This window comes from Alligator sinensis, unplaced genomic scaffold, assembly GCF_000455745.1.
Source record: "Alligator sinensis unplaced genomic scaffold, ASM45574v1 scaffold1061_1, whole genome shotgun sequence".
NCBI lineage: Eukaryota > Metazoa > Chordata > Crocodylia > Alligatoridae > Alligator > Alligator sinensis.
The window spans coordinates 140825-164699 of NW_005843066.1; the positions used below are offsets into that span (position 1 = coordinate 140825).

The 23875-nt window shown below is 45.5% G+C and overlaps 1 protein-coding gene across 2 annotated transcripts in view; it reads left to right on the plus strand.

The window, feature by feature from the left end:
* LOC102372858 (cadherin EGF LAG seven-pass G-type receptor 1) overlaps nt 1–23875 on the plus strand; it is a 176585-nt gene that overhangs the window by 85439 nt on the left and 67271 nt on the right. Inside the window, exons 1-4 of one of the 2 annotated variants that reach the window (XM_025193547.1) lie at nt 14366–14515; nt 16920–17077; nt 17698–17861; nt 19888–20013. In XM_025193547.1, coding sequence (XP_025049332.1) covers nt 17789–17861; nt 19888–20013 — 199 coding nt within the window. In that variant the 5' untranslated portion in view covers nt 14366–14515; nt 16920–17077; nt 17698–17788. Of the gene's footprint in view, nt 1–14365; nt 14516–16919; nt 17078–17697; nt 17862–19887; nt 20014–23875 lie in introns of those variants that run through there. The other variant, XM_025193545.1, reaches the window with a different exon arrangement.

A 23875-nucleotide genomic window follows, 5' to 3' on the forward strand; every position in this document is an offset into this window, starting at 1 on the left:
CCTATGCCTCACAGATGGCATCTAAGTTCTTAACATCTCCGGCCTCACACTGGGCCCCATAATCCTCCAGTCTGGACCCCAACTAGATCCCTCCTAATCAGGCAGACTACTCCGCCCTCATTCTGGGCTCCCAGGCCCCCTGCACTCTTCCCCCTCTTGGGTGTGGCCCTCCTGGGACCTTTGGCCACACAGGCCCTAGCCTCACCTGCAAGGCCAGCCGGAACCCCAGGCCCTTGGCTCTGGGTATCCCTGGCCAGTCAGAGCCCCTGGCCCTTTTGACCCTTCTGGTCCTGGCGCCAGTGCTGACCAGTCGAGAGTACCTCAAATCAGGCTTCTGAGCACCTAGCCCACACTCTCTTACATGGGTCTGCCTTCTCGGGCCATACTACGGGGTTACCCACCTGGTTATGGGAGCTGGGGTTATTAAGGACCCCAATCCCACCTTTCACCGGGGTGGTAACTGGCCTGGCATTTCCTGGCAACTCCCACACCACTAGGAGCCCCACCAGGCCGCCCATTCCCGGCAGGGTGCAGTTTTAGGTCATGCCCACGACCAGCAGCCTTCTCCATCCCCATAGCCCCAGCCCAGAAACCTCCAAGCTGTTCCTGAGTCTCAGCTCTGCTGGCTGATGTCTCTCTCACAGCTGCCAGCAGTAAATTGCTGCCTCACCCTATATATATCCTGGGTCTCAAAATGGACACTGTACTCAAGCACCTGGCTGCTTCCTGCTCCAGCCCTTTAAGTGGCTGGCATCAACAGTGCCCTGCCACACCCAGTAACCTACAATAATTCTGTGATTTACAGAGAAGTTTTTAAAGTATCTCACATATGTCTATGAAGGTGAGGAGAAACTGCTTTTGGCAGAACATGTGTATTTTATGGGGTCATATGTGTATTTCAGGGGCTCTGTATGCACAAAGTCCCTCACAAATGTTACTGAATTGGCACGGTCATACATTGTGCAAATCTTTATGGAACAAAGAGTGTTAATTTGTGAAGGATGGGTTCTGTCACCTGCACTCAGGCTGAGCAGCATTTCACTTAGCAAGCTGTTTCAGGGAAGAAAATGGGACTGCTACTAGACAAGGATGCTGCTCAGTGTGAATACGGGTAGCACAATTTAGTATTATTGTGTGTTCAGTAATGGAGTACAGTGTCTGGACTCTAAATACAAAATAAACCATCACTAAAATGCAATATATGCAAATTTATACTGTAAACAATTTGGGGGGATTTTGTGTTGTACATAGGTCTGAAGTGTGGTTGAAGAAACAACTACTAGATTGAGAGAGGGGAATGTGCAAAGGGAGGTAGAGTCTTGGGAGGGGAAAGATGAATGAACTTACAATAGAGAGATATTGTAGCTATAATGGTCCAGAAGAAAGGCCTGAGGAAGGGTATTTGGTTCCTGAAAGCTTGTCTGTATCCCTCCCAACTATACAGTTGGTTTGATAAAAGGTATTCAAAATAAATGCCTCTAATAAATAGGGAGTCAGATAAAAGATATCCTCCACAATAAATATCTCTAATAAATAGGGAGTCAGAGTGAAGCTAGACAGCTATAAAGGAGCAGGAGGAGGAGGGCCCACAACCATTAACAGTACAATAATGAAAATATTTTAGAAGCTGAGCAACACAACCCTAAACAAAGCAGTTTTCAGTGGTCCAGTCTTGTGGTGATGAGTGCATCAATTGTGGTATCCTGTTCTTTCTCTGAAAGAATGGGCATCATTTCCGTGCAATCGTGTGGTAGAAAAGGTACTGCTTCCAATTTTTGCTGTCTCATTATCAAAGAACAGGGAAGAAACCAATAACACCTGATACCTGGACATAATTTTTAAAATAAAAGCACTGATACTTCTACTGGAGGGTGTGGGCAGGGGTTGGCTATTTCCTTAGTTCAAAGCATTTCTCTGTCTACCAACATCACAGTTGGGATGAGTCTTATCCAAGAACTTGTCCTATGCAGCAGTTATGTCACATATAAAGATGTTTGTTGTATACACTGGAAAGGAAATGTGCAGTTGGATGTCATCAGTATGTTCATGGCAGCACATAGCTTCTTCCTAACATTTCATATATATTTAAAAGAAGAGCAGGAAAGGCTGATCCTGCAAGATCAGTGAGGGACCCAAGGATGAAGAGCAACTGCCCATTATTGTTCTTTGGCATATGGTAAAAAGGAAAGGTCAGTGTGGTGCTACACCATTCACACCAGGGAGGTCTTAATAGGGATGTTAGCAGCATCTCATAATGAAGTGGGTCAAACCTGGGTCAAGGTATATGAATATCAAAGATTAGCTCTGGATGTAATTATAAGGAGGTTATCATTCACTGCCAGTGAACTCTTTTCCTAGCCCAACCTGAACCCTGAATGTAAGGGGAATTTTACTTTTACAGTGAGTTTGTCTAGGTCTGGTACTTTTATAGCATTTTGAAGTTTTTGACCCTGCACTGAAAAATGTTTTGGCTGTCACAAACTTTTACACATATGCTAAATTCAGCTAAAATTAAGTATTTACCCAAAAAAATGCTGTTAGACTATTCAGCAAATCAAGAGGGATAACACACATCTAAGGAATGAATAAAGACCCTGTGTGTAAGAATTTGTCTTTCTTGTCTTTAGTGACTAATCAGGTGTATCCTATTGGAAGTATAGGAAGGATTATCCATTCTGTATACTGACTTGGTATGCAGATGTTTTGTTTTTCTCTGTTACGTGTGCAATTTTACAAAACAGAGACTAACATTAGTAGTTTTGCCTTAATTTGGCCCAATTTCGAGTTTCCTGATTGACTGTTCTGATCAGTGCAGTCTCCAAGTCCATGCAGAGGCATTAAATTTCTCTGGTTTTTACCAATTTCTTCCTTTTAGGTTATAAATGTCATGCTTTTTCAGGTCCTGCTGCTATATGTATTGTTACCAGTTTATTTATTTATTTATTTTGCAGAAGTTTGACTCTGCTCTGCCCACTGAGACTGGGCTGGCAGTTAATGAGCTTTTTTGACCACTGAAGCAATGAAGTATTGCCTGGGAATCTGAGGGCTTTTTTCCTTTCGTGCATTAGATTGTTGAGCCGAGGCCAGCAGGTTAATGAAAGGGTTCTCTGAACCTGGCTAGCTGCCTAATGAGACTGAGTGCATTTGAACCAAAAGGGCACGACTGACTTCCAGCATATGTGGTGGACTCTGCACATTGCTCCATTTTCTACTAATTATTACTGTAGCCAAAACAAAATTATGAAATCAAAAATTTGTTTAAAAGAATATAAACATGATATATTCTACTCTGAAACACAACAGAGAGATTTCTGGGCTAAATAAGCAAATGAAAAACTTAAAAAAATATTGAGTTTGAAAAATAACTAGGAAACAGACTCTTTTTAACCTTTAACCACTCAAAATTGTCCATAAATCATTAGCTACTGATTAACACTAACATGAGGGTAGCTTTTTGTAAAGCAAGTAGAAACTTGGAAACATTGATAGAAAATGCTGGCATTGGTTTTGGAATGGCATTTCTTTTTTAAAAATTACACTAATTATAGAAGCAAACAAGCTAAGCTCTGTATATTAAGCCCTGACACTAGAAAGAACTTTGATAAAAGACCAGCCTTGCAATTTAAAGGGTTTTTTTAATAGATTTGCTTTTTGTGTAGTGATTTAAGCCAAGAGGATTGTTTGCAATATGCAGCTTTATATCTGTCCCTTGAGAAAAATGGGTTCCTTCCTGCCATGCATACCTAGATTTGTTGTGTCTCATTTTCAAGGGTACCCTTTTCTTGTTTTCAAACTGTTAGTCTTGTATGTGGTTTGCTACAAAGTTGTTTCCTATTTTATCAATTGCTTCAACAGAAACAAAGAGACTGGAGCAAACTGAACTACTAATCATAAAGTTTTTAAGGTAGAAATAGGCCTGGTTTGAATTCAAGAGATAGCTGTGAAATTGGAGGAGTATTAGATCCATTGAAAAATATACTTACTACATAAATACATTTGTAAAAAAAAAAAATAAAAAAATCAAGTGGCCACTTTTGCTCAAAAATTTGCACTTGGAATTTTGAGGAAATAGCTACTGGAGGAGACGATGTGGGGCCACTATAAGTAGAACTGAAGCTAGTGTGTTAAGTAGCGTATAAGGCAGGGACAGATACTGCCCAGGGGGAGCAGGGGCAGAGGCATGGGACAGAGGTGCAGCTCATGGGGTGGGGAGCTGGCTCCCTCCGCTGCTTGTACTCTGAGAGGATGGGGGGGGGGGTGTGCCCCCCAGATCTGTGCTGGAGATGGCACTGCTGGCTTTTCTTGGTGGGAGCTATGCTCATAGCGGGCACCAGTGATGCTGGGAGGGGGCTGCATCCATCCCAAATTTCACCACAGCTCCATTCCCAGCACCACTGCCAGGCTCCCAGTGCAGCCTCAGTTCTTCCCAGTATGTGGGTGGAGGGGGGACATGGAGCTGGGCTGCGCCTAATAGTGCGGGGCTGGGAGTGGAACTGCAGTGAAATTTGGGGTGGATGGAGCCCCTCCCAGTGCTGCTGGTGTCCACTCCGAGTCCAGGCCCCACTGAGAAGAGAGTGCCGGCTCCAGCCTGTCTGCCTTCCCCATGCAGATCCAGGGGGCACCTCCCCAACCCGTGCCCTCCCGGCATGCAAGCAGTAGCAGGAGCTTCCCCCCCCCGGCCCGCCACGAGCTTCCCCTCCATCCCATGCCCCTGCCCAGGCAGCACCTGCCCCCTCCCTCCTTCACCGTGGGGGCATTGTTCTGCCCCCCCCACACCCTTTCCCGCAACCCTTCCCTTCCACCAGAACAGACTTACCACCTGGAGGAAGTTGTATCAGATCGGTATCGGCTGATATGCCTCCTTAAATATCTGCTATTGGTATCAGCTCCCAAAATCTTTATCGGTGCACCCCTACTCTGAAGTCATTCTTTAGAAGGCAGCAAGTAAGTATAGCTTTTGATGTAGTGTTCTAGAATATGGGTAACAAAGACTTTGAAAGGATTTTGTTTATAATGGGCATGTCTACATGTGCACTTTCCTGCATGTTAGATTCATTGTTCCCGGTCAACCCAGGCAGCAGGGAGCCATAACTCCTGCTCAATTTAATCCCAAGCTCCAGTGGGCAAGGGGGACAGCTCCTCCACCCCTGGACTTTGGGACTAAGCCCCAAGCTCCACATCACCCAGACCATGGGACTAAGCTCCATGCCACTTGCCAGCTGGGGCTGCCCCCAGTGTCCCCTGCCAACCTGGGGCTAGCACCTGGGCAGCTGTGGCTAGAGCTCCCCTGGCTGCTGCGGGGAGCAACCCTGGACTACACTACTCCCATAGGGCGCATCCAGACGAGTGCAGTCATGTGGTATGTGGTATTGCAAACACGTTGCAACACCACATACTGCACAGTCCAGTGTTCTCTGTACTGTAAGGACATGGTGCCCAAGCATGTGCTGCTCCAGTTTTCTTTTTCCACGGGTTTTTTGACCCCAGCATATCCAGGGGTCAAAACAACCTGTGGGGAAAAAAAATGCAACCATGCGCACTGCTGAAAAGCAGAGCTCGGCTGTCCGGAGCCACACTGCAGCTGTCAGCCAGGCTCCATGCAGTGGGTTTGCCATGGCTGCAGTCCCAAGAGGTGCCCAGGACCCCAAGTAAGGCTTCTGGAGCCAGCACAGTGCTGGCCCCAGCCTCCCTTACTGTCCTCCTGGGTAAGTTGCCATGTGCATGTGGCATGGGCATTCCCCAGGGACAAGTAGCTGCAGAACAAGGTGCGCTGATGCTATGTGTCCCCAGGGAACCAAATGTCCAGGCATATCTGGATGTGCCCATAGGGTGCAATTTTCTCCTGACCCAAATACGTATGTAGATGTGCACTTGGGAGTAGTTTACTGTGTATTAATTTACTGCACAGTAAATACATACATATTAATTGCATATGTAGATACACCCAATTTTGACAGCACTCCTGCCTGGCTGCTGCTATGTGTCCCCAGGGAACCAAATGTCCAGGCATATCTGGATGTGCCCATAGGGTGCAATTTTCTCCTGACCCAAATACGTATGTAGATGTGCACTTGGGAGTAGTTTACTGTGTATTAATTTACTGCACAGTAAATACATACATATTAATTGCATATGTAGATACACCCAATTTTGACAGCACTCCTGCCTGACTTCAGACTAACATGGCTAACTGGCACTCTGCAAGGTCAGCTTAGCTTTGTGGGACCAGGAAGAATTAACTTAATTTGTAGCTTGCATATGTTTTTCCCCTTGTTTAAACCTCCTGGCATTTCTTGCTTTGAAGTGTGCTGTCCTTGATATTTGAATTTCAACCTATTTCCAGACAAACACTATGTGAAAAAACAGCATTTAGGGATAGACAGTGAGAGGCAATTTTGGAGTTCCATAAGCAGGAACTTAGTTACATGCCTTCTGTTAACATTAATAGGAGTCATGCTGGTAAATTCCTGTGCGCTATTCTGAATTTTCACTCATGAATGCAGAATTACTGTATGGCAAAGCTAATGAAGCTTGGCTTGCAGGTAGCATGATATTTACAGGAGTGGATTTGGAAAGGAAGAAAGGGTAATCAAGCACCCAATTCCTATCAAAAGTCAGTTGGAGCAAGGCACTTCTCTCTCAGCCATGTCCTTGAAAATCTCCCTCAGAGAATAACAATACAGAAGTTGCTTTTTGGTCCTGAAACCTTTCTTCTGTAAGAGTTTGATCCTGCTCTTGTTGCAGTCCGTGGTCAAAGAGCAGATGTTTTCTATGAAAGCAAAGATCCTGCTATTCATAACTTTTTGTTTTAAACCCTTGTAGGAGTGATTCAATTATTCTGGTATTATCTAAAGAATATGGGACTGGATTACCAGTCTGGCCCCCTGCTATCACAGGTAACAAACAGCAGCATATAATTCCTTTCATAAACTGATCAAATCCCACCTAAAAACTAGTCAATTTTTTGCCCCCATTACACTTATCAGGAGGTTGTTCTAGAGCCCCAGTCCTCAGAAGATTAGAAATCTTTTTCTGATTTTCAGATTTAATTTATATATTTTCATTCTTGTGCTAATGCTGTCCTTCAGTTTAAATACCTCTTCTCCTTCACTGGCATTTATGACCCTGATTTTTATTATATTATTATATCTTTTCTCAGTCTTTGTTTGCTAAACTAAACAAGCCAAGCTGTTTCATTCTTCTAACATAAGCTTTCCATTCTCCCAATCATCTGAGTAGCTTTTCTCTGTATCTGTTCCAGTCTGAGTTCATCTTTCATGAAGATGAGTGAACAGGATTCTACATGGGCATCCAGAGGAGGTCTCACCAGTGCTTTTTACCATGTCCTTTGTATATTCTACCTACTGGAAACACATCGTTGTAGGAGTCTATTACAGGCCTCCCTCCCAAGAAGAGGAGTGCAATCAGGCATTCTATGGAGAGCTTGCACTAGAGACATGATTGTCATGGGTGACTTCAAGTACTCTGACATTTGTTGGGAGGACCACTTGGATACCTCCAGCAGGTCAGCCAACTTTCTGACAGCCATAGATGATCTGTTTCTGACACAGGTTGTGGAAGGGCCTACTATGGGTAAGGCCACTCTGGATTTAGTGCTGACCAAGGGGGAGGACATCATAGGCAACCTGGGGATTGCTGGTACTCTGGGCAACAGCGATTGCAATCTGATACATTTCACCATCCACCATAAGACTGGGAAATCAGTCAGCAGAGCAGAAGTCCTGGATTTCAGGAAGGCAGATTTTGGCAAACTCAAAGGCTAGTTGGAGAGGCCCTCTGTGACCAGCAATTGGACAATTTGGGAGTCCAGGAACAGTCGTTCTTCCTTAAGGAGGCAATTCTCACAGCTCAAAAACAGGCCATCCCCACACAGAAAAGAAGCAGGAAAGGAACCAAGAGACCTGCCTAGCTCAACAAGGATATTATGGAACTATTTAAAAAGAAAGAAGCAACATATAAGCAATAGAAAAATGGATCAACAACCAGAGAGGAATACACCTGTATTGCCAGGGCCTGCAGATACGAGACATGGACAGCTAAGGCAGGCATGGAAATCAAGCTGACACCTGGCATAAAAGACAACAAAAAGTCCTTCTACAGATGCATAGGGAGCAAGGAAAAGGAAAACAACAAAAAAATCAGGATCTACTGTGGGACCCCTACTGAATGCTCAGGGGCAGCCCACAGTTGATGCCCATGAAAAGGCAGAACTCCTAAATACGTACTTCACGTCGGTATTCCTGAAATCACACGGGAGCTGTTCACCTGACCAGAGGCCCAGAAAGCATGGAGAAGACAACAGACTACCTGAAATCATTCCTGAACAGGTGAGGGATCTCCTACAACACCTGCACACTTTCAAGTCTGCTGGGCCAGATGACCTGCACCCAAGAGTCCTGAAAGACCTGGATGAGCTTATAGCAGCACCACTGGCCAAGCTGTTTGAAGAGTCATGGAACTCAGGAGTGGTCCCGGACGACTGGAAGAGGACCAATATGGTGCCCATCTTTAAGAAAGGGAAGAGGGATGACCCGGTAAACTACAGACTGGTCAGCCTGACTTTGGTTCTGGGCAAAATCTTTGAAAAATTTGTTAAGGAGGCAATCAATTACAAGCTGGTAACTGATGGGGTGTTAAGAACCAACCAGCACAGCTTTGTTGAGGGTAGATCATACCTGACTAGCCCTGTGTCCTTCTACAACCAGGTAACGAGCCATCTGGATGAGGGACATGAGGCTGACATCATTTACTTAGATTTACTTAGATTTCAGTAAAGCCTTTGATTCAGTTTCCCACAAGATGCTCTCAAACAAACCGGAGGGTACTGGGCTGGACCAGTCTACAATGAAGTGGGTGGACAACTGGCTTAGAAGCCACTCCCAGAGAGTTGTAATTAATGAGATGGTCTCATCCTGGAGGGCCATCTTCAGTGGTGTCCCCCGGGGATCGGTGCTTGGATCCATGCTCTTTAATATATTAATGACCTGGACGAGGGGATGGAAGGCTCAGTGATTAAGTTCGTGGATGATACCAACTTGTGGGGAAACGTGGACACATCAGAGGATAGGGTAAAGATCCAGGACGACCTTGACAGATTGGATTCATGGGCAGAATGGAATCAGATGAGATTTAACAAGGAGAAGTGCAAGGTCCTTCATCTGGGTAGGAAGAACCCTCATCATAACTACACAATGGGTGGTGGTCCACTGGCTGGGACAGCATCTGAACGAGACCTGGGGGTCATGATCAACCTGAAGATGAACTTAAACCAACAGTGCGATGAGGTTGCCACATAGAACTCTGGTGTGCATCAGCCAATGTGTGGCCAATAGATCCAGGAAGGTACTCCTCCCCCTCTATTTGGTGTTCGTGAGGCCTCAGCTGGAGTACTGTGTCCTGTTCTGGGTACCTCACTTCAAGAAGGATGTGGATCAACTTGAGAGGGTACAAAGAAGGCACCATCAGGCACCTGCTGGATGCCTGATCCAGCCCTTAAAGTGGCAGGCACCAACAGTGCCCTGCCACAGAGCCCAATAACTTCCTGCTTATGGCAGGGGACTGGACTTGATGATCTTGCAGGTCCCTTCCAGTTCTATGACTGTATGATCATCCGGAACATGCTAGGATCACATTATGGCTCGTGGCATATTAATTCAGTGGGGCCTACCTTTTTGGCAGGTGTGCCACAGATTCATCGTACACCCTTTTTGAGTGCCATTCTGATCCCTGTCTCTGCCTGATCTGTTGCTCTGTTTTTGGCTTCCTACCCTGTGCTCCCTTCCTGATCCAATTCTCTTCTTTCTGCTTCTTGCCCTATATGCTGTTTGCTCTCTCTTGTCCCCAGTCTCCTGTGTACCCCACACAGAGGCTGCCTGTGCCATTTGTGGCATGTGCAGGTTGGCAATGCCTATATTAACTAATTGCAAGATCAGTTAATACACCAACCTTTTTTCTGCTCCTCAGCAATTTCCAACTAACAACATTTTATAGTAGAGATTCTTGTTGTTAGTCCATAAATGGATGATACTACATTTTATATTATTATATTTCATCCCATTTCTATTACTCAAGTCCCAAGATCATTCAGTTCTTCCTGTCTGGAATTCCAATCCTCCTATTTCACTGTGACAGTACCTCCTAACTATGTGTTATCATGAAGGATCCAGGTTTTTGACCACAGAAAAACACGGATAGGATGCACCCGAGGGTGCTGAGAGAATTGACTAATGTGATTGCAGAGCCACTGGCCATCATTTTTTAAAACTCATGGCTATCAGAAGAGGTCCCAAATGATTGGAAAAGGGCACAAAAATAGTGCCATATTTAAGAAAGGGAAAAAGGAGAATCCAGGGAACTACAAGCCAGTCAGCTTCACCTCAGTCCCTGGAAAAATCATGGAGCAGACCCTCAAGGATTCCATTTCTAAGCGCTTGGAGGAGGAAAAGGTGATTACGAACAGTCAGCATAGATTCACCGGGGGCAAGTCCTGCCTGACCCACCTGAGTGCCTTCTATGATGAGATGACTGGCTCTGTGGATGTGGGAAGACCAGTGGGTGTAGTGTACCTTGATTGTAGCAAGGCTTTTGATATGGTCTCCCACAACATTCTCCCAGGCAAGCTAAGGAGTATGGGTGGGTTAAATAGACTGTAAGGTGGATAGAAAACTGGACAGAGGGTTCAGAGGGTAGTAATCAATGACTTGTTATCTAGTTGGCAGCCGGTATCCAGTAGAGTGCCCCAGGGATCAGTCCTGGGGCTAGTTTTGTTCAATATCTTTATCAACAACTTGGAAGATGGCATAGAGCAGGGGCAGGCAATTATTTCGGGCGGAGGGCCACTTACCCAGTTTTGGCGGGCTGTTGAAAGCTGCATGGGTAGATCCACTCCTTGACAGGTGCCCCACCCCTTGACATCACAGGTGCCCCACCATCTTGGGACCAATGTCCCAATGTCTTGGGACCAAGGTCCCAGGGCCAGCACTGGTGGGGACCAAAGCAGTGCACAGGCTGGCAGGGGTCTGTGGAGCCGGGCTGGGCTGCACCAGCGGGGAGAGGGGGGAGCTGGCCCGGCTCCATAGAGCCCCTGCCCGCCGGGGCCCTCTGGGCCCCGCCGGCACTGGCCCCGGGACATCAGTGCAGGCCTCTTGTTCCCGCTGGCTGTTGCACCCGCTCACTCCCAGTGCCCCCCAGTCCCGCAGTACAGGCGGGGGGCAGCACACAGCCCCGACCCCCTGTGCCTGCTCTGGACAGCCCCATGTGGGCTGCGAGCAGCTGCAGTGCGGGGCGCTGGCCACAGGGTGGGGGAGGGGCTATTTTCCTCCGCACTGGGAAGGAGCCTGGGGAGAAGCGGCCCCTCCCCGAACCCATGGCTGGTGCTCCCTGCTGCAGCCACTCGCAGCACATGCGGGGCTGTCCAGAGCAGGCACAGGCAGCCCCAGGAGGGCTGCAAGCGGCTGCAGCACGGGGCATCTGGCACGAGGCGGGTGTGGGGCCGCTTTCCCCCAACCTGCACTCAGCTTTTCCCCAGGCCTCTTTTCCCCGGGCTCCTTCCCTGCCCAGGGTCCTCCCCTGCTCTTCCCCCCCTTCCCACTTAGCTGAGGTTCTGGCACCACTGAAGCAGCCACGTGCTCCCAAGCCAGAAGCCCCGGCTGGGGCTTCCGGCGGGGCCAGGCGGCCCTGCTGTTGTGGGAGACCACCGGGCTTCCCCTGGATCATACAGCCATTGGTTCCTGTCATTTTTGACAGGAACCAAGGGCAAATAAATATTAATTTTCTACATTTTTTAGGGGCCCCACAGGCCGGATAGAATAGCCTCATGGGCTGGATGACGCCTGCGCACCATATTTTGCCCACCCCTGGCATACAGTACACCCTCAGCAAGTTTGGAGATGACACCAAGCTGGGGATAGTAGTAGATACACTGGAGGGTAGGGCTAGGATTCAGAGTGACTTAGCCAAATTGGAGGATTGGACCAAAAGAAATCTCATGAGGTTCAACAAGGACAAGTGCAAAGTCCTGTGCTTAGGACCAAACAATCCCATGCACCAGTTCAGGCTGGGGGCTAACTGGCTGGGCAGCAGCTTTGCAGAAAATGACCTGAGGGTTACAGTGGACAATAAGCTGAATATGAGCCAACAGTGTGCCCTTGTTTCCAAGAAGGCTAACACCATACTGGTCTGCATTGGTAAGAGTGTTGCCAGTAAGTCAAGGGAAGTGATTATTCCCCTCTATTGAGCGCTGGTGAGGCCACCAGTGGATGAGGAGGGTAATCACACAGGGGGCACCACGTTCATGTATGTACACACACATGCAAATGGCAGCCAGGCAGCATGGGGAGCAGCTCACGCAGCTCCCCACAGGTTAATCTGTGGGGAGAGGGCGGGAGAGGGAACTTAAGGCCTCTATATTGAGTAAGCGAGGGATAAAGTTGGGCAGGGCTGGGGCAGTGCACAAGGCTGGGGCTTGGGGCCAGAGTGGGAAGGCATGGCTACAGGGCTCCAGCAGCAAGTGGGACCAAACTGCGGGAGGCTTGTCTGGGGTTGGAGGCAGGGGCTTGCTCCCTGCCACTGCATGCACTCTCAGGGGGAGCTTGATGGGGCATATGCCCCCCAGAATTGTGCATGGGGTGGGGGCAGATGTGGACTGGCAGATGTGGGCTCAGGTCTCCCCACACTGATGCTCTCCCCCAGGGCCTCTGCAGCACAGCAGGCAGGACCCAGCACAGCAGGGCAGAGTGAGGCAGGGCAGGGAGGGTCAGTGCTGCTGCCAGGAGCCCTATGCTGAGTTGTGCTCCCCTGCTGCTGCCGAGTGAGCAGGGGGCACCTTGCCATGGCAGCGTGGGGCACCTGATGGCAGCACCAAGCCACCCTGCTCTGCCCTGCCCTGCACAGAGGCGTATTTTTTTTTTAGTATCAGAAAATTTTAGCTCTGCCACACTTCCCCTTCTTCCCCCTCCCCCCGCCCCCCCCCCCCCCCGATCTCTGCTCCAGCTGTGCTGCTGGTTGGGGAAAGTGAGCTAGGCTCACGGGCAGCAGCCAGGTCTCTGGTGCTGCTGGAGGCCAGCAGGAGGCTGAAGACTCGAGGCCCTGGCCCCATAGCCCTGGCAGCTGCGGTCCCCTTCCATCAGGGCTGGAGGAGGCAGGGGGCTGTGAATAGGGAGTGAGGGGCACTGGCAGGGCCAGGGGCCTGTGGATTGGGAGTGAGGGGCATCAGCAGGGCCAGAGGTGTGTGGGTTATGAGTGTCTGGTGCTGCTGGAGGCCAGCAGGAGGCTGAAGACTCGAGGCCCTGGCCCCATAGCCCTGGCAGCTGCGGTCCCCTTCCATCAGGGCTGGAGGAGGCAGGGGGCTGTGAATAGGGAGTGAGGGGCACTGGCAGGGCCAGGGGCCTGTGGATTGGGAGTGAGGGGCATCAGCAGGGCCAGAGGTGTGTGGGTTATGAGTGAGAAGTACCAGCACCTCGGAGCCCAGGGGGTTGTTGTTTGGGAGTGAGGGGCACCAGCAGGTCTGGGGCATTGTGGGTAGGGAGTGAGGGGCACCGGCAAGGCCAGGGGGGCTGTGTGTCTGTAGTGAGGGGCACTGGCAGGGATGGGGAGCTGTGGTCAGGAGTGAGGGCGCCAGCAGAACTTGGGGGCTGTGGCTTGCAAGTGAGGTATAGTGACATGGGCAAGGCACTGGCATATCGGGACTGCTCAACACCACAGAGCAGCTGTGGGGGACAGCCGCAGCTGGACCCGCACCCTGGTGAGTGAAGGAGGCAGGGGGAGCTCTGATTTTCCATGGTAAAAAACCCAAAGTCAAATGCCAAAATGTATAGGTATTTAGAATTTATTTTATTATAGTGATTGAGCACTGGTAGGCTTCCAAATTGCTTTAAAATTGTAAATATATCAATAAAACATTGCATTTAACTGATTCCAGTATACGTAGTAGTGTTTCATTTTAATTGCATAAAAATATTTGGGGTTTGTTAAACAGAGACATTATGGGGATTTTATCATAGAATTTGCTATTTTTAAACAGAGAAGACCAGGATCCCCGGTTATCATCAAATTTAATGAACATGCTCTTTCTTTTTGTGACAAGGTTATTAATGATAATGTTAAATAAAATTAGTCTCAATTTTGACACTTGAGGTCTTCCCCCTCTAAGCCTTTGTCAGACATTTTTTCAGTTAAGATTTCTTTTGTACAATATGCCCCATGTCAGGGGCTGGGAAGGTGTATATTGGACTCAAACAAAAAAGTGCTACTCAAAAGAAAAAAAACTTAATATCCCCTATCATCATTAAATCATCCACAGATTTCATTTTTTACACATCACTAGCAATACATTCTCAGCAAAAGTCGGGAGAACAAACAGGCCTTGAAATATGAGCAGGAAATTAATTGATTCAGAGTTTTTTGAGCTGGCGCTGGGAGGAAACACTTGAGGACCTTTTGGTGAAAGATAAGCTGCTATATTCTTCATCAGCATAAGATCCCAAGCAGCACTAAGGTAAGGCCTCAGAACTGTAGCATGTTTCCCAGGAGGCTAAGCCTGAGGGCAAAGACCCAGATGACAGTGACAATTCAATGTCTAAGGAAAGGCTGTAATCACCTAGTCAATATAAGTGACAGAACCCCATGTTGGCCACTGCAGGGCAGGTTGCAGTGCAGTAGAACCTCTAGATTGAAAGCTTGGTTAACGCTGCCCAAGCATACACAGCTGAAGCAGCATTTTCTCTCTCACTCCCAATTCCTCTGATGCTGCCTGGGTATTAAACAAGAGATGCATTTTATTAAGGCATCCTGAACTGAAGGGTTAGCTAAGTCTTTCCTTCCCATGAGTAACAGCAGTATCCAAAACGTTCATTTTACAGTATTTAAGGGCCTCACTGTTAGCAGATTTTTTATTTATTCATTCATTGACTGGGAGCAGCTTCTAGCCAAATTTTCAGCATTGCAGCTGTGTGTGCTCCCAGTCATTTCCAAGTTAGATTGTTACATAGCCCAGGGAAAAACAAAACTTGCCTTAATATCACTTAATAGAGGTCAGAATCTTTATTTGAATAGCTGCCAAGCTATGTGATCACATCAGCTGTTGATAGGGGAAATGGAAAATGCACTCTAACTGGAATTGTTTGAAACCAGGAAACATCTTTAAAAAACGGTTTTTTGCACAAGTATAATTAGCTTTGCCTCTGAAGCTGTAATTCTTTACAAGGATGAAATCAACCTTTAAATATTTCAGCAAGTTTGAATTTGCAAAACCTGAAACGGACAGAATTGGGGGGTTTTTCTCCCCTTGCTATTTCTTAGTTTTTGGTGAAAATAAGGAATTCAGAATTGCACAGTGCTGCAAGGTAAATGGCTAAAAGTTCTGAAAAGAAGCTGAAGCAGAGGCCAAATGCGTCATTACTACTAGTAATCAAAGATCATAAAATAGTTCTTGATTTTCAGTTGTGTAATGTGTCTGGGTTAGATCCTGTTCACTTTTCTCATATTAGTAGTTCCACTGACCTCAGGGGGACACGAGTAAACCAAGTAGGACCTGCCTTATGAATAAGACCTGCCTTATGAACTATATACTACTTTAAATGTTTTCATAGATGCAAAAGCAGAAAATTATCTACTTTCAGCAGGTATGAAATATGAAAGATCTAATTCTTTGTTTGCATCATTATTACCTCTTTTATAAACATTAAAGATGTAACCCTCAGAAGAACCTGTATCTCAAATAATTTTGTTTCTGTATGGCAGCTGCTTTCTGCTGTTAATTACAAATGAAGTAAATCTGATATTGTAGTTAACAGAGTTGTACTGGGACAAAGGAAACTTTTGTAATTAAGATGCAAGGCTGGGATTTAAGAAGTTTGCATCCAGTCCCGATGGTGCCATAGACTTTTTGGGACTTTGAATCTTTTAATTTTTTTGTATATCCTTTCTTTTTTCTGTAAAATAAGGAAGATGCCACTCTGACCTCACAAGTGGGCTTTCAGGGTAAATTAAACAGCTCTTGACTGGCCCCCAGCTGCTCTGGGAAATCCCCACCCAGCTCAAGGCTCACTGCCGGCTGCTCCAGAAGAGGGGCAGCTCCAAGCTAGCCCCCAGCGGTGCTTCATTGCCCAGCTGGGTGCTTGGTAGCAGGTGTCCCACCAGCCAATTGGGGCAGGGGTCTGGGAAACAGCTCTGGGGGAGGGGACACTTTCCCAGCCCCCTGCCCCAATCAGCTGATCAGGGCAAGGAGCTGGGAAACAGCTGCCCCAGATGCAGGACCGCCTGTCCCACACCCAAGACCTCAGGTCTGACCTTGGTGCCCCCTACCAACTCAGGGCTGGCACGTGGGGGAGCCTAGAGCTCCCCGTGGCTCCCATATGGGAATAGAGCAGGGCCGGAGTAGCCCTGCTCTGCACTGCTCCTGTCAGGAGCAAATTTGCTCCCAGTGGGCAAATGGGTATATAGATATACTCCCAGAGAAAGCTTACTGCATTATATTAAGCTTTCAGCACATTAATTGCATATGTAGATGCACTCACTGTGTAAACAATTATTAGAATACAACTTGAGCTGTGATCTTCCCACTTCACATAGGTTGAAAAAAGATGTTTGAAGTTATTTGAGGCAATTCACTTTATCCAGAGAAATGCAGCCAAGCTGCACATCTGTTTTTCAAGTTCAAATCAAGGGTAAAAATCATTCCATTGTTTGTCTGGAAGCTTATTAACATTCTCTGAAATCAGCCATTGGGTTTCCTTTTGAATAGCTGACCTGGAAGAGATACCCCTTAATTCATGTTTGTGTACCCTTTTTGAGTAATCTCAAAAGAATGTGAAGAATGTCACTTTGTGAGTAAATTGGCACTGTATGTATTCCTTTGTGTGTCTAGCATTATTTACAAGTGTGTCATTTATTGTTTGAAGCCTAACATTGGAAGATTAGGAATTCCTCATGGGCCTTCTGGAGAAAAGGTGGCAGTAGTGACAGTGGATGACTGTGACACAGCAGTGGCTGTGAGCTTTGGAAGTCTCATTGGCAACTATACATGTGCTGCACAAGGGACTCAGACTGGCTCAAAAAAGTAAGGGCATTTTACATATATTTTCTTTTCATTTTCACCATTAAGGGAAATTGAGTCTATATAGCAAAGAACCGATAAAAAAGCAAACTGACCACCTTTAAACTGGCAAGGTGAAATTCAGTGCCACTAATTGTAACTGGGAGGGGTAAGGTGAACTGTTCATAAACAGAGCTATGCCTAAATTAACTGCAACTGTATAAGAAAGGGATCTAAGAATTAATGAAGAAAGCTCAGTGAAAACATCTGCTCTATGTACAGTGTGGTTAGAAAAGAAAGTACGATTTTAAGCTTCAATAAGAAAGGGACAAAAATGGTTAAAAGATTGTATCATCATTTCAAATCACACCATCCAAAAAGGATGTAGCAAGAGAGAAGGGAAAAGCAGTGAGATACTTAAACAGGCTTCTCTAAAAGGGAAGATGGTAAGCTCTGCATTGTTTCATTTAAAGAACTGAATAACAAATAACATGGTAGATATAAAATAAAGAATAATACAGAAAAAGCCAATCAGATTATCCTTTCATATAAACAAGAGCAAGGGGGCACTCACTGAAATTAAGGCTCATTTAAATGTAAAAATAATCTGTATCTTGTTTCTTTATTTCTTCTTATTTCTTTAGGTCTTTGGACCTCACTGGCCCCCTCCTTCTTGGGGGTGTCCCAAACCTACCAGAAGATTTTCCTGTGCATAACAGACAGTTTGTTGGCTGCATGAGGAACCTCTCCATTGACAGCAAGCCAATCGACATGGCTAGTTTCATAGCCAATAACGGCACTCTGCCAGGTATAAGCTCCTGGTATTTGAAAATCCACAAGAAAAAACTTTCAGTCACCCTGAGTATATAAGCACAAATTGAGAGCCAGATTTTCAAGAAAGGGTGCTATGCATGTGGCTAAAAACTGCAAGTACAGCCTTTTTACATGAAGATTGATTTGACTGGCTGTGTGCAAGCTGGTGCAGATTGGCTAATTTTGCCTGCAGGAGCTGGGCATGGTATTTTTCATTTCAGGCAAAAAACTTCCTACACTTTGTGCTGCCACCACTGCCCAGTGTCAGTTCTTTCTGCTCCTCTGAGCTGTGGAGGGGAAGTTTTGGGAGTGTGAGGAAGGAGCCCAGGCCACCTAGTGCAGAATAGATTGGATGGGGATGGAAAAAGAAGGAAACCCCTTTTCTGTCTTCAGTGCCAGCCCCTGTGCTTGTCTTTCTGAGAGGAGTATAACAGCCACAGAAGCTGTTGCACCTCTAAAGTTGTGTCAGACACTTGTTGAGCTGTCTGGAGAAAAAAATGGGGAAAAGATCTTCGCCTCAGCTTTGGTCACTGTGCACATTGCCCTGTTTACTTGAGCTAGGTAATTTTAATTCTTGTACCAAAGACACACATAGTACCTCTGAGTGTTTGGACCACTTGAAGGATGAAGTGGCACTTAAGAGGTGCACAGAGCTTATTTGGACTCGCTGCATTGACAAGAATCTTTTTCAGGAATTTGTGCAGAGAATTTAGCCCTGAGTGAACCCTGAAGCCATGTTTCATGCAAAGTAGACATTGTGTGACATATTTAGCCTGCACTCAATCTGCTGTCCCTGAATTTCCTTTAAGAACCCTCTATCTGTATATGTCTGAGGCACAGCAGTTGGATCACAGTCAGCCCTGAAACTTTGTGTAATTGGGTCCAAAAAATGGAATAGTTTAGCCAGTTTTGAAAATTCAGTTCTTCTTTTAAAACAAATACAGTAGCCCCCAAACCTGAAATGCAGTGTGCACAGAATATGTTCATAGTTATCATGACTTTTCAAACCATTTTAAATGTAATATGGGTGAGTCTCCTGTCCTGCTGAATAGTGCTTGTAACTGCCTCAACAAGAGATGTGCTGGAGTCCAGGCTGGCGTGCCTGGCTTCCTGTGCTGAAGAAGTCTGAAAGTGCTCTCTTCCACAAATGAGGCAGTGCAGCAGGTTTCAATATAATGTAAAAATGTCTCATTCCTTCTTTCTCTGAGTGGAGATCTGCTTAAGGCAGAGCTTTCCAAACTTTTCATGTTGGTGACACTTTTTAGACATGCATCATTTCGCGACACAGTAATTCAGTTCCGGGGGAGGGGCCAAGGGAAGCAGACGCAAGTAAGGGAGCTCCGCGGTGCCCTTCCGCAAAATTTGCTGCATTTCGTGCGACACACCTACACACTGCTGCCGACACACTAATGTGTCGTGGCACACAGTTTGGAAAGCTCTGGCTTAAGGGATGAACTATGGGGAAAGAGCTCCACATTAATCCTGTATGTGCACCATGAGCTAAGGATGGACTTGCAGCCCTAACTGCAAATTGCTTAGCTTTTGCCAGTTTGCACTTATTACTTCAGTACAACTTTTAGTTCATGTCAATATTTTTAAGGAAAATTGAGTAAAGTAAGGTTTTTCTTTGGTTATTTTCTGATTTGGAAGCACTTTGCTACATGATGTAATTCCACTGGGTTCTGTTGCATTAAATTAGTGTTTAACTTAGCACTTCAGCTGTATCTGTCTGGTTTCTTGGTCTCTGTTGACAATATGGATCCTCTCTCCTTTGTTTTACTGACCTGAGGGGCATTAAAAAAGAAGTGCTGTGCTGGTTTAGTGATTTCCTTTCTCTTTAGTACTGACAAACTTCCAGGTACTGTCTTGCAGGTACAGTCATTCAGAAACTTGTTAGATTATTCAAAAACTTATGGTTAGAATCACTTGAAGTCTTGGAAACTTTTGTGTAATACAAACACCATTCCTGACACACAAGCAGAGTATGGTTTGGTTGAGTAACTCCATTTTCTAAATTCCAGGCTGTGCAGCTCAGAAGAACTACTGTGAGAGTAACTGGTGTCAGAATGGGGGAACATGTGTGAATAAATGGAATACCTATGCTTGTGAGTGCCCTCTGCGATATGGTGGGAAAAACTGTGAGCAAGGTATGGTATGCAAAGCTCCTATGGCATGTGTTTTTATGTTCACTAATAGGTTTTGTGCATCATAATAATTAACTTCTCATAATGTATATGTCTTTCTGAGATGCTTTAGGGAGACAGGTAATAAAATGTAATTAAAAATAAAATTCACCCATTGTATATTTAAAATAACTGCGCGCTCATCTACATTTAAAGATTTCCTTGGAGTCTCAGAACAGCAGAGACTCCCTGTGCCTGAAGACAGGTGTTTGCATCTGAAAGCTTGCTAAGAACTTTTTTCCAACTATTCGGTTGGTTTAATAAAAATGTCACATCTTCTTAAAGAACCTTGCCTGCCTGTGTCCTTAGACCAACATGGCTACAACCAAAACCCCAGCATCTACATTTAAAAATGGCAACTGACTTACTGAGATTGACAGTAACAGCTTTTACCTTTATTTGTTTCTGTTAGTGAATTAGGTTGACCACATTTGGAGCTATTTGTCTAAAATGGTACAGCTATGTGTTGAAAATAGAAGAGCCTGATATGAATCCCATTAAATCAGTGGCAAGACTCCCATTGATTTTATTGGCCTTTGAGCCAGGTCCAAAACAAACAGGGGCTTAATCTCCACTTCTTTGAGGGGAAGGCAGTGCCTCCTCAATATAAAAAAAATGACATTGGAGTTTACTCATTGCTGAAAAAAACTGCATGAAACTTGTTAAAAGGATATGAGGAAAAACCATCAGGTGTGTTTTATAAAAGAATGAAGAATTTGAATTTGGCTTTTTTCCTCGGAGAAGCTAGAAAGATACTTCCTTAGGAAAACTGTAGGTGCAAACAAGGTTCCTTACAGCAGAGCTGGCATTATAGCTATGGCTATGCAGAAGGGCTATATAACCTAAACTTGGTTAGCACAGGTTGCTGATTCCTACTTATGCTCTGCCAGAGTTCTACAGGGAAAGTCCCATTACAACTAGGCTGTGGAAATTTCCGTAGAAATAAAACATTGAATTCTGGCTTTGTTTGTGGTCTAAAGGAAAGTGCCTTCATTGAAATAAGTGGAATTATACTGCTGCTGTAACTGATCCAAAGTTCTGTGAAATTTAAACAGTGATTTCCTTTGTTCAGTGTGGCTGAAGAAAGCTAAGTGGACTCTTGGTTGCAGGTGACAGGAAATAGATGTTAGGTTGACATCAGATGGTGGTCCTTGTCAATCAGTGGTTTTCAAACTGTGTTCTGTAGAACCCTGGGGTTCCACAATACGTCACCAGGGGTTCCACAAAGAGATTGGGGGTAATAGCAGAGCAGGCTGGGAGGTGGTGTGCCACCATTGCCAACCCAGGTCACCTGGCTTCACGTCAGCTTGTAGGATAGGGTTAGTGGTTCCATGGCAGAAGTGATACGAAAGGGTTCTATGACTTTACGAGGTTTGAAAACTGCTGCTCTAAACAAAGACCTTATTAGTCCTGTGGTCTGATGTCAGATAGCTTTGTCAGTCAGGTGCTACTGTTATGTTTATCAGTTATCTACTGTTGAACAAACTGATCTCTCCAAAGAGAGCAAGGGATCTGATATTGCTGAAGTGGCTCTGATATTACTCATAGTGGTATAAATGGAGAATAATTACATTGGAGGCAAGGGGCCTGGTTTCCTTATTGCTTTCTCTTGATTTTTTAGTAGAAAGATCAAAACTGTCAAGTACATTTTTTCTTGAGATATTTTATTTTAAACCAAGGACAAATGATCTAAGAAATAACATTTAATCATGTTTTAAAGCTTAACCATTATTTGGATTTTACCTGATACATTTCATAATACATGCAATGTTATCCCCTGCTCTAAAATTCTCTCCGGTTATGAAGGTAGTGCAAACTTGAACTTTTATGCTTAAGCTGTAATGCTTATTCTTGCCAAAAACTTTGTTAAAGATTGTTCTTCTCTTTATGGGCACCAGGTCACAAGCAAATTATTTCTTATAAAGGAACTGTGGAAATTTTTAGCAAATATGAAAAGAGATTTAAGGAGCCAAGAGATGAAGTTGGTAGGAACCAATGATGCTCAGCATTTTTAAAATTCAAACCACTTGTATAAGTGCCTATATATACCTTCTGAACCTAACAGCAAGCTTTGAAAATCTTCACATTAATGTTAAATCCTATTTGGGATTAGCTGGCAGATGTGTTTTGAACAGTCCTTTTGTTAAGGTTGCCTCTGTTTCCACCTCACTGGGAGTGTCTACACATGCACCCAGCTGCGCAGTAACCACTGTTACTGTGCAGTCTTGGCAGCGTATGGCTTGTTTCTGACCCTACTGCCCAGTAACTTCAGCGTCACAGTTCATGTCTGCCAATGCTATTTTGCGGTAGCTTGTTGCTATGGCAGTCTAGCATCTCGTGTAGATGCGCCCACAGCGAACCAATGTAATGAGGACTTTGCTTAGGCCAAGAATTTGTCCAGTTTGCCTGTAAACTGGTAAGGACCCGGGCCATTTTTCTCTGTATCCTTGTATGGTGCTCTCAACATGGAACCTCCAATTCTCATGGGCTCCTCTGGGTAGTACCATAATAGCAATAATAACTAATGACACCAAATAGTGATAAGTACCCCATGGATCAAAAGGAGATAAAAGGTAAAAGAAAGAAGAAACCCTTCTTTAACTCCCTGAATGGAAATTTAAAAGGAATATTAGCAGCTCATTTCTATCTGCCACCTATAGATAAAACCCCCATTTTCTCCAGAGTTGGTTTAGAATTAGTTTCTGAGAAATTTTAGTTAGACAGATGAGACATTTAAATTCAAATGTTGAGTTTTTTAGCAATCTGAAAAAGAATAAGTTATCAGAAAAGTAGCTTGTGTCTTGGTTACATTCCCCACCCACAGTTTCAGAATGTCACAGCTTATTGTGTACTGGATTGTAGAAGGCAAGGTATTCTGGAGCCTTTGAAAACTGGGGAGGAAAAAGTTAGTGGCATTTGACACCTGTGACAGTGTGAGAGGCAGTTTGGGGTTTGTGTTGGACAATAATACACCTGGAAGTGTCTGCTAAAATGATTGGTAGTGAAAAGTTAAAAATGTTTACATCACAGCATTAGCTTCTCAGTTAGGTAAATAGAAAATCCCTCAGACCAGTTGTTTCAGGCTGTTTACAGGGTCAGGCAGTAATTATATCGTTTACATTACCAGGGGTAGTCTCATAAACTGGAGGGCTAGAGACAGCATTTATTTTAAAAATGAAACCAAACAACTCTGTAGGAACAGATAGGTAGAGTGGATTCTGTGGCAATTTGCACAGCAGTACAATACAGGTGGTTCTGACTGCAAACAGGCAGTGCGCCAAGAATTTGATGTTCTCCCCCTTTCCACTGGCTGGGGTCCCTTGAACTAGGGACAGACATAATACATAAACTGGTTTAAGTGATCAGAAACAGATTTAAACCTGTAACAAAACAGATGTTCAGTGCACATAAACCAGTTTGAAATGGCTTAACCCGGTTTGAGATAAACCTGTTCCCAAAGCACCTTAAACCCACAGACCACTATCCCATGCTCCTTATTCATGTGGGCACCAATGACACTGCTCGGAGCACTCCCAGCCAGGTCATGAGGCGCTACAGGGATTTGGGAGCGGGGCTTAAGGGTCTGGGGGCACAGGTAGTGTTCTCGTCGATCCTCCCAGTATCAGGCTATGGGCTGAGAAGGGACAGGAGGATCTATGTGGTCAACCAAAGACTGCAGCGCTGGTGTCGTCAGGAAGGCTTTGGCTTTCATGACCACAGCCCGCTCTTTGGCGAGAGAGGCAGCGAGCTGCTGGGAAGGGATGGCCTCCACCTCTCTCCCCTAGGGAGGAGGCTCTTCTCAGCCAGACTGGCTGACCTGCTCCAC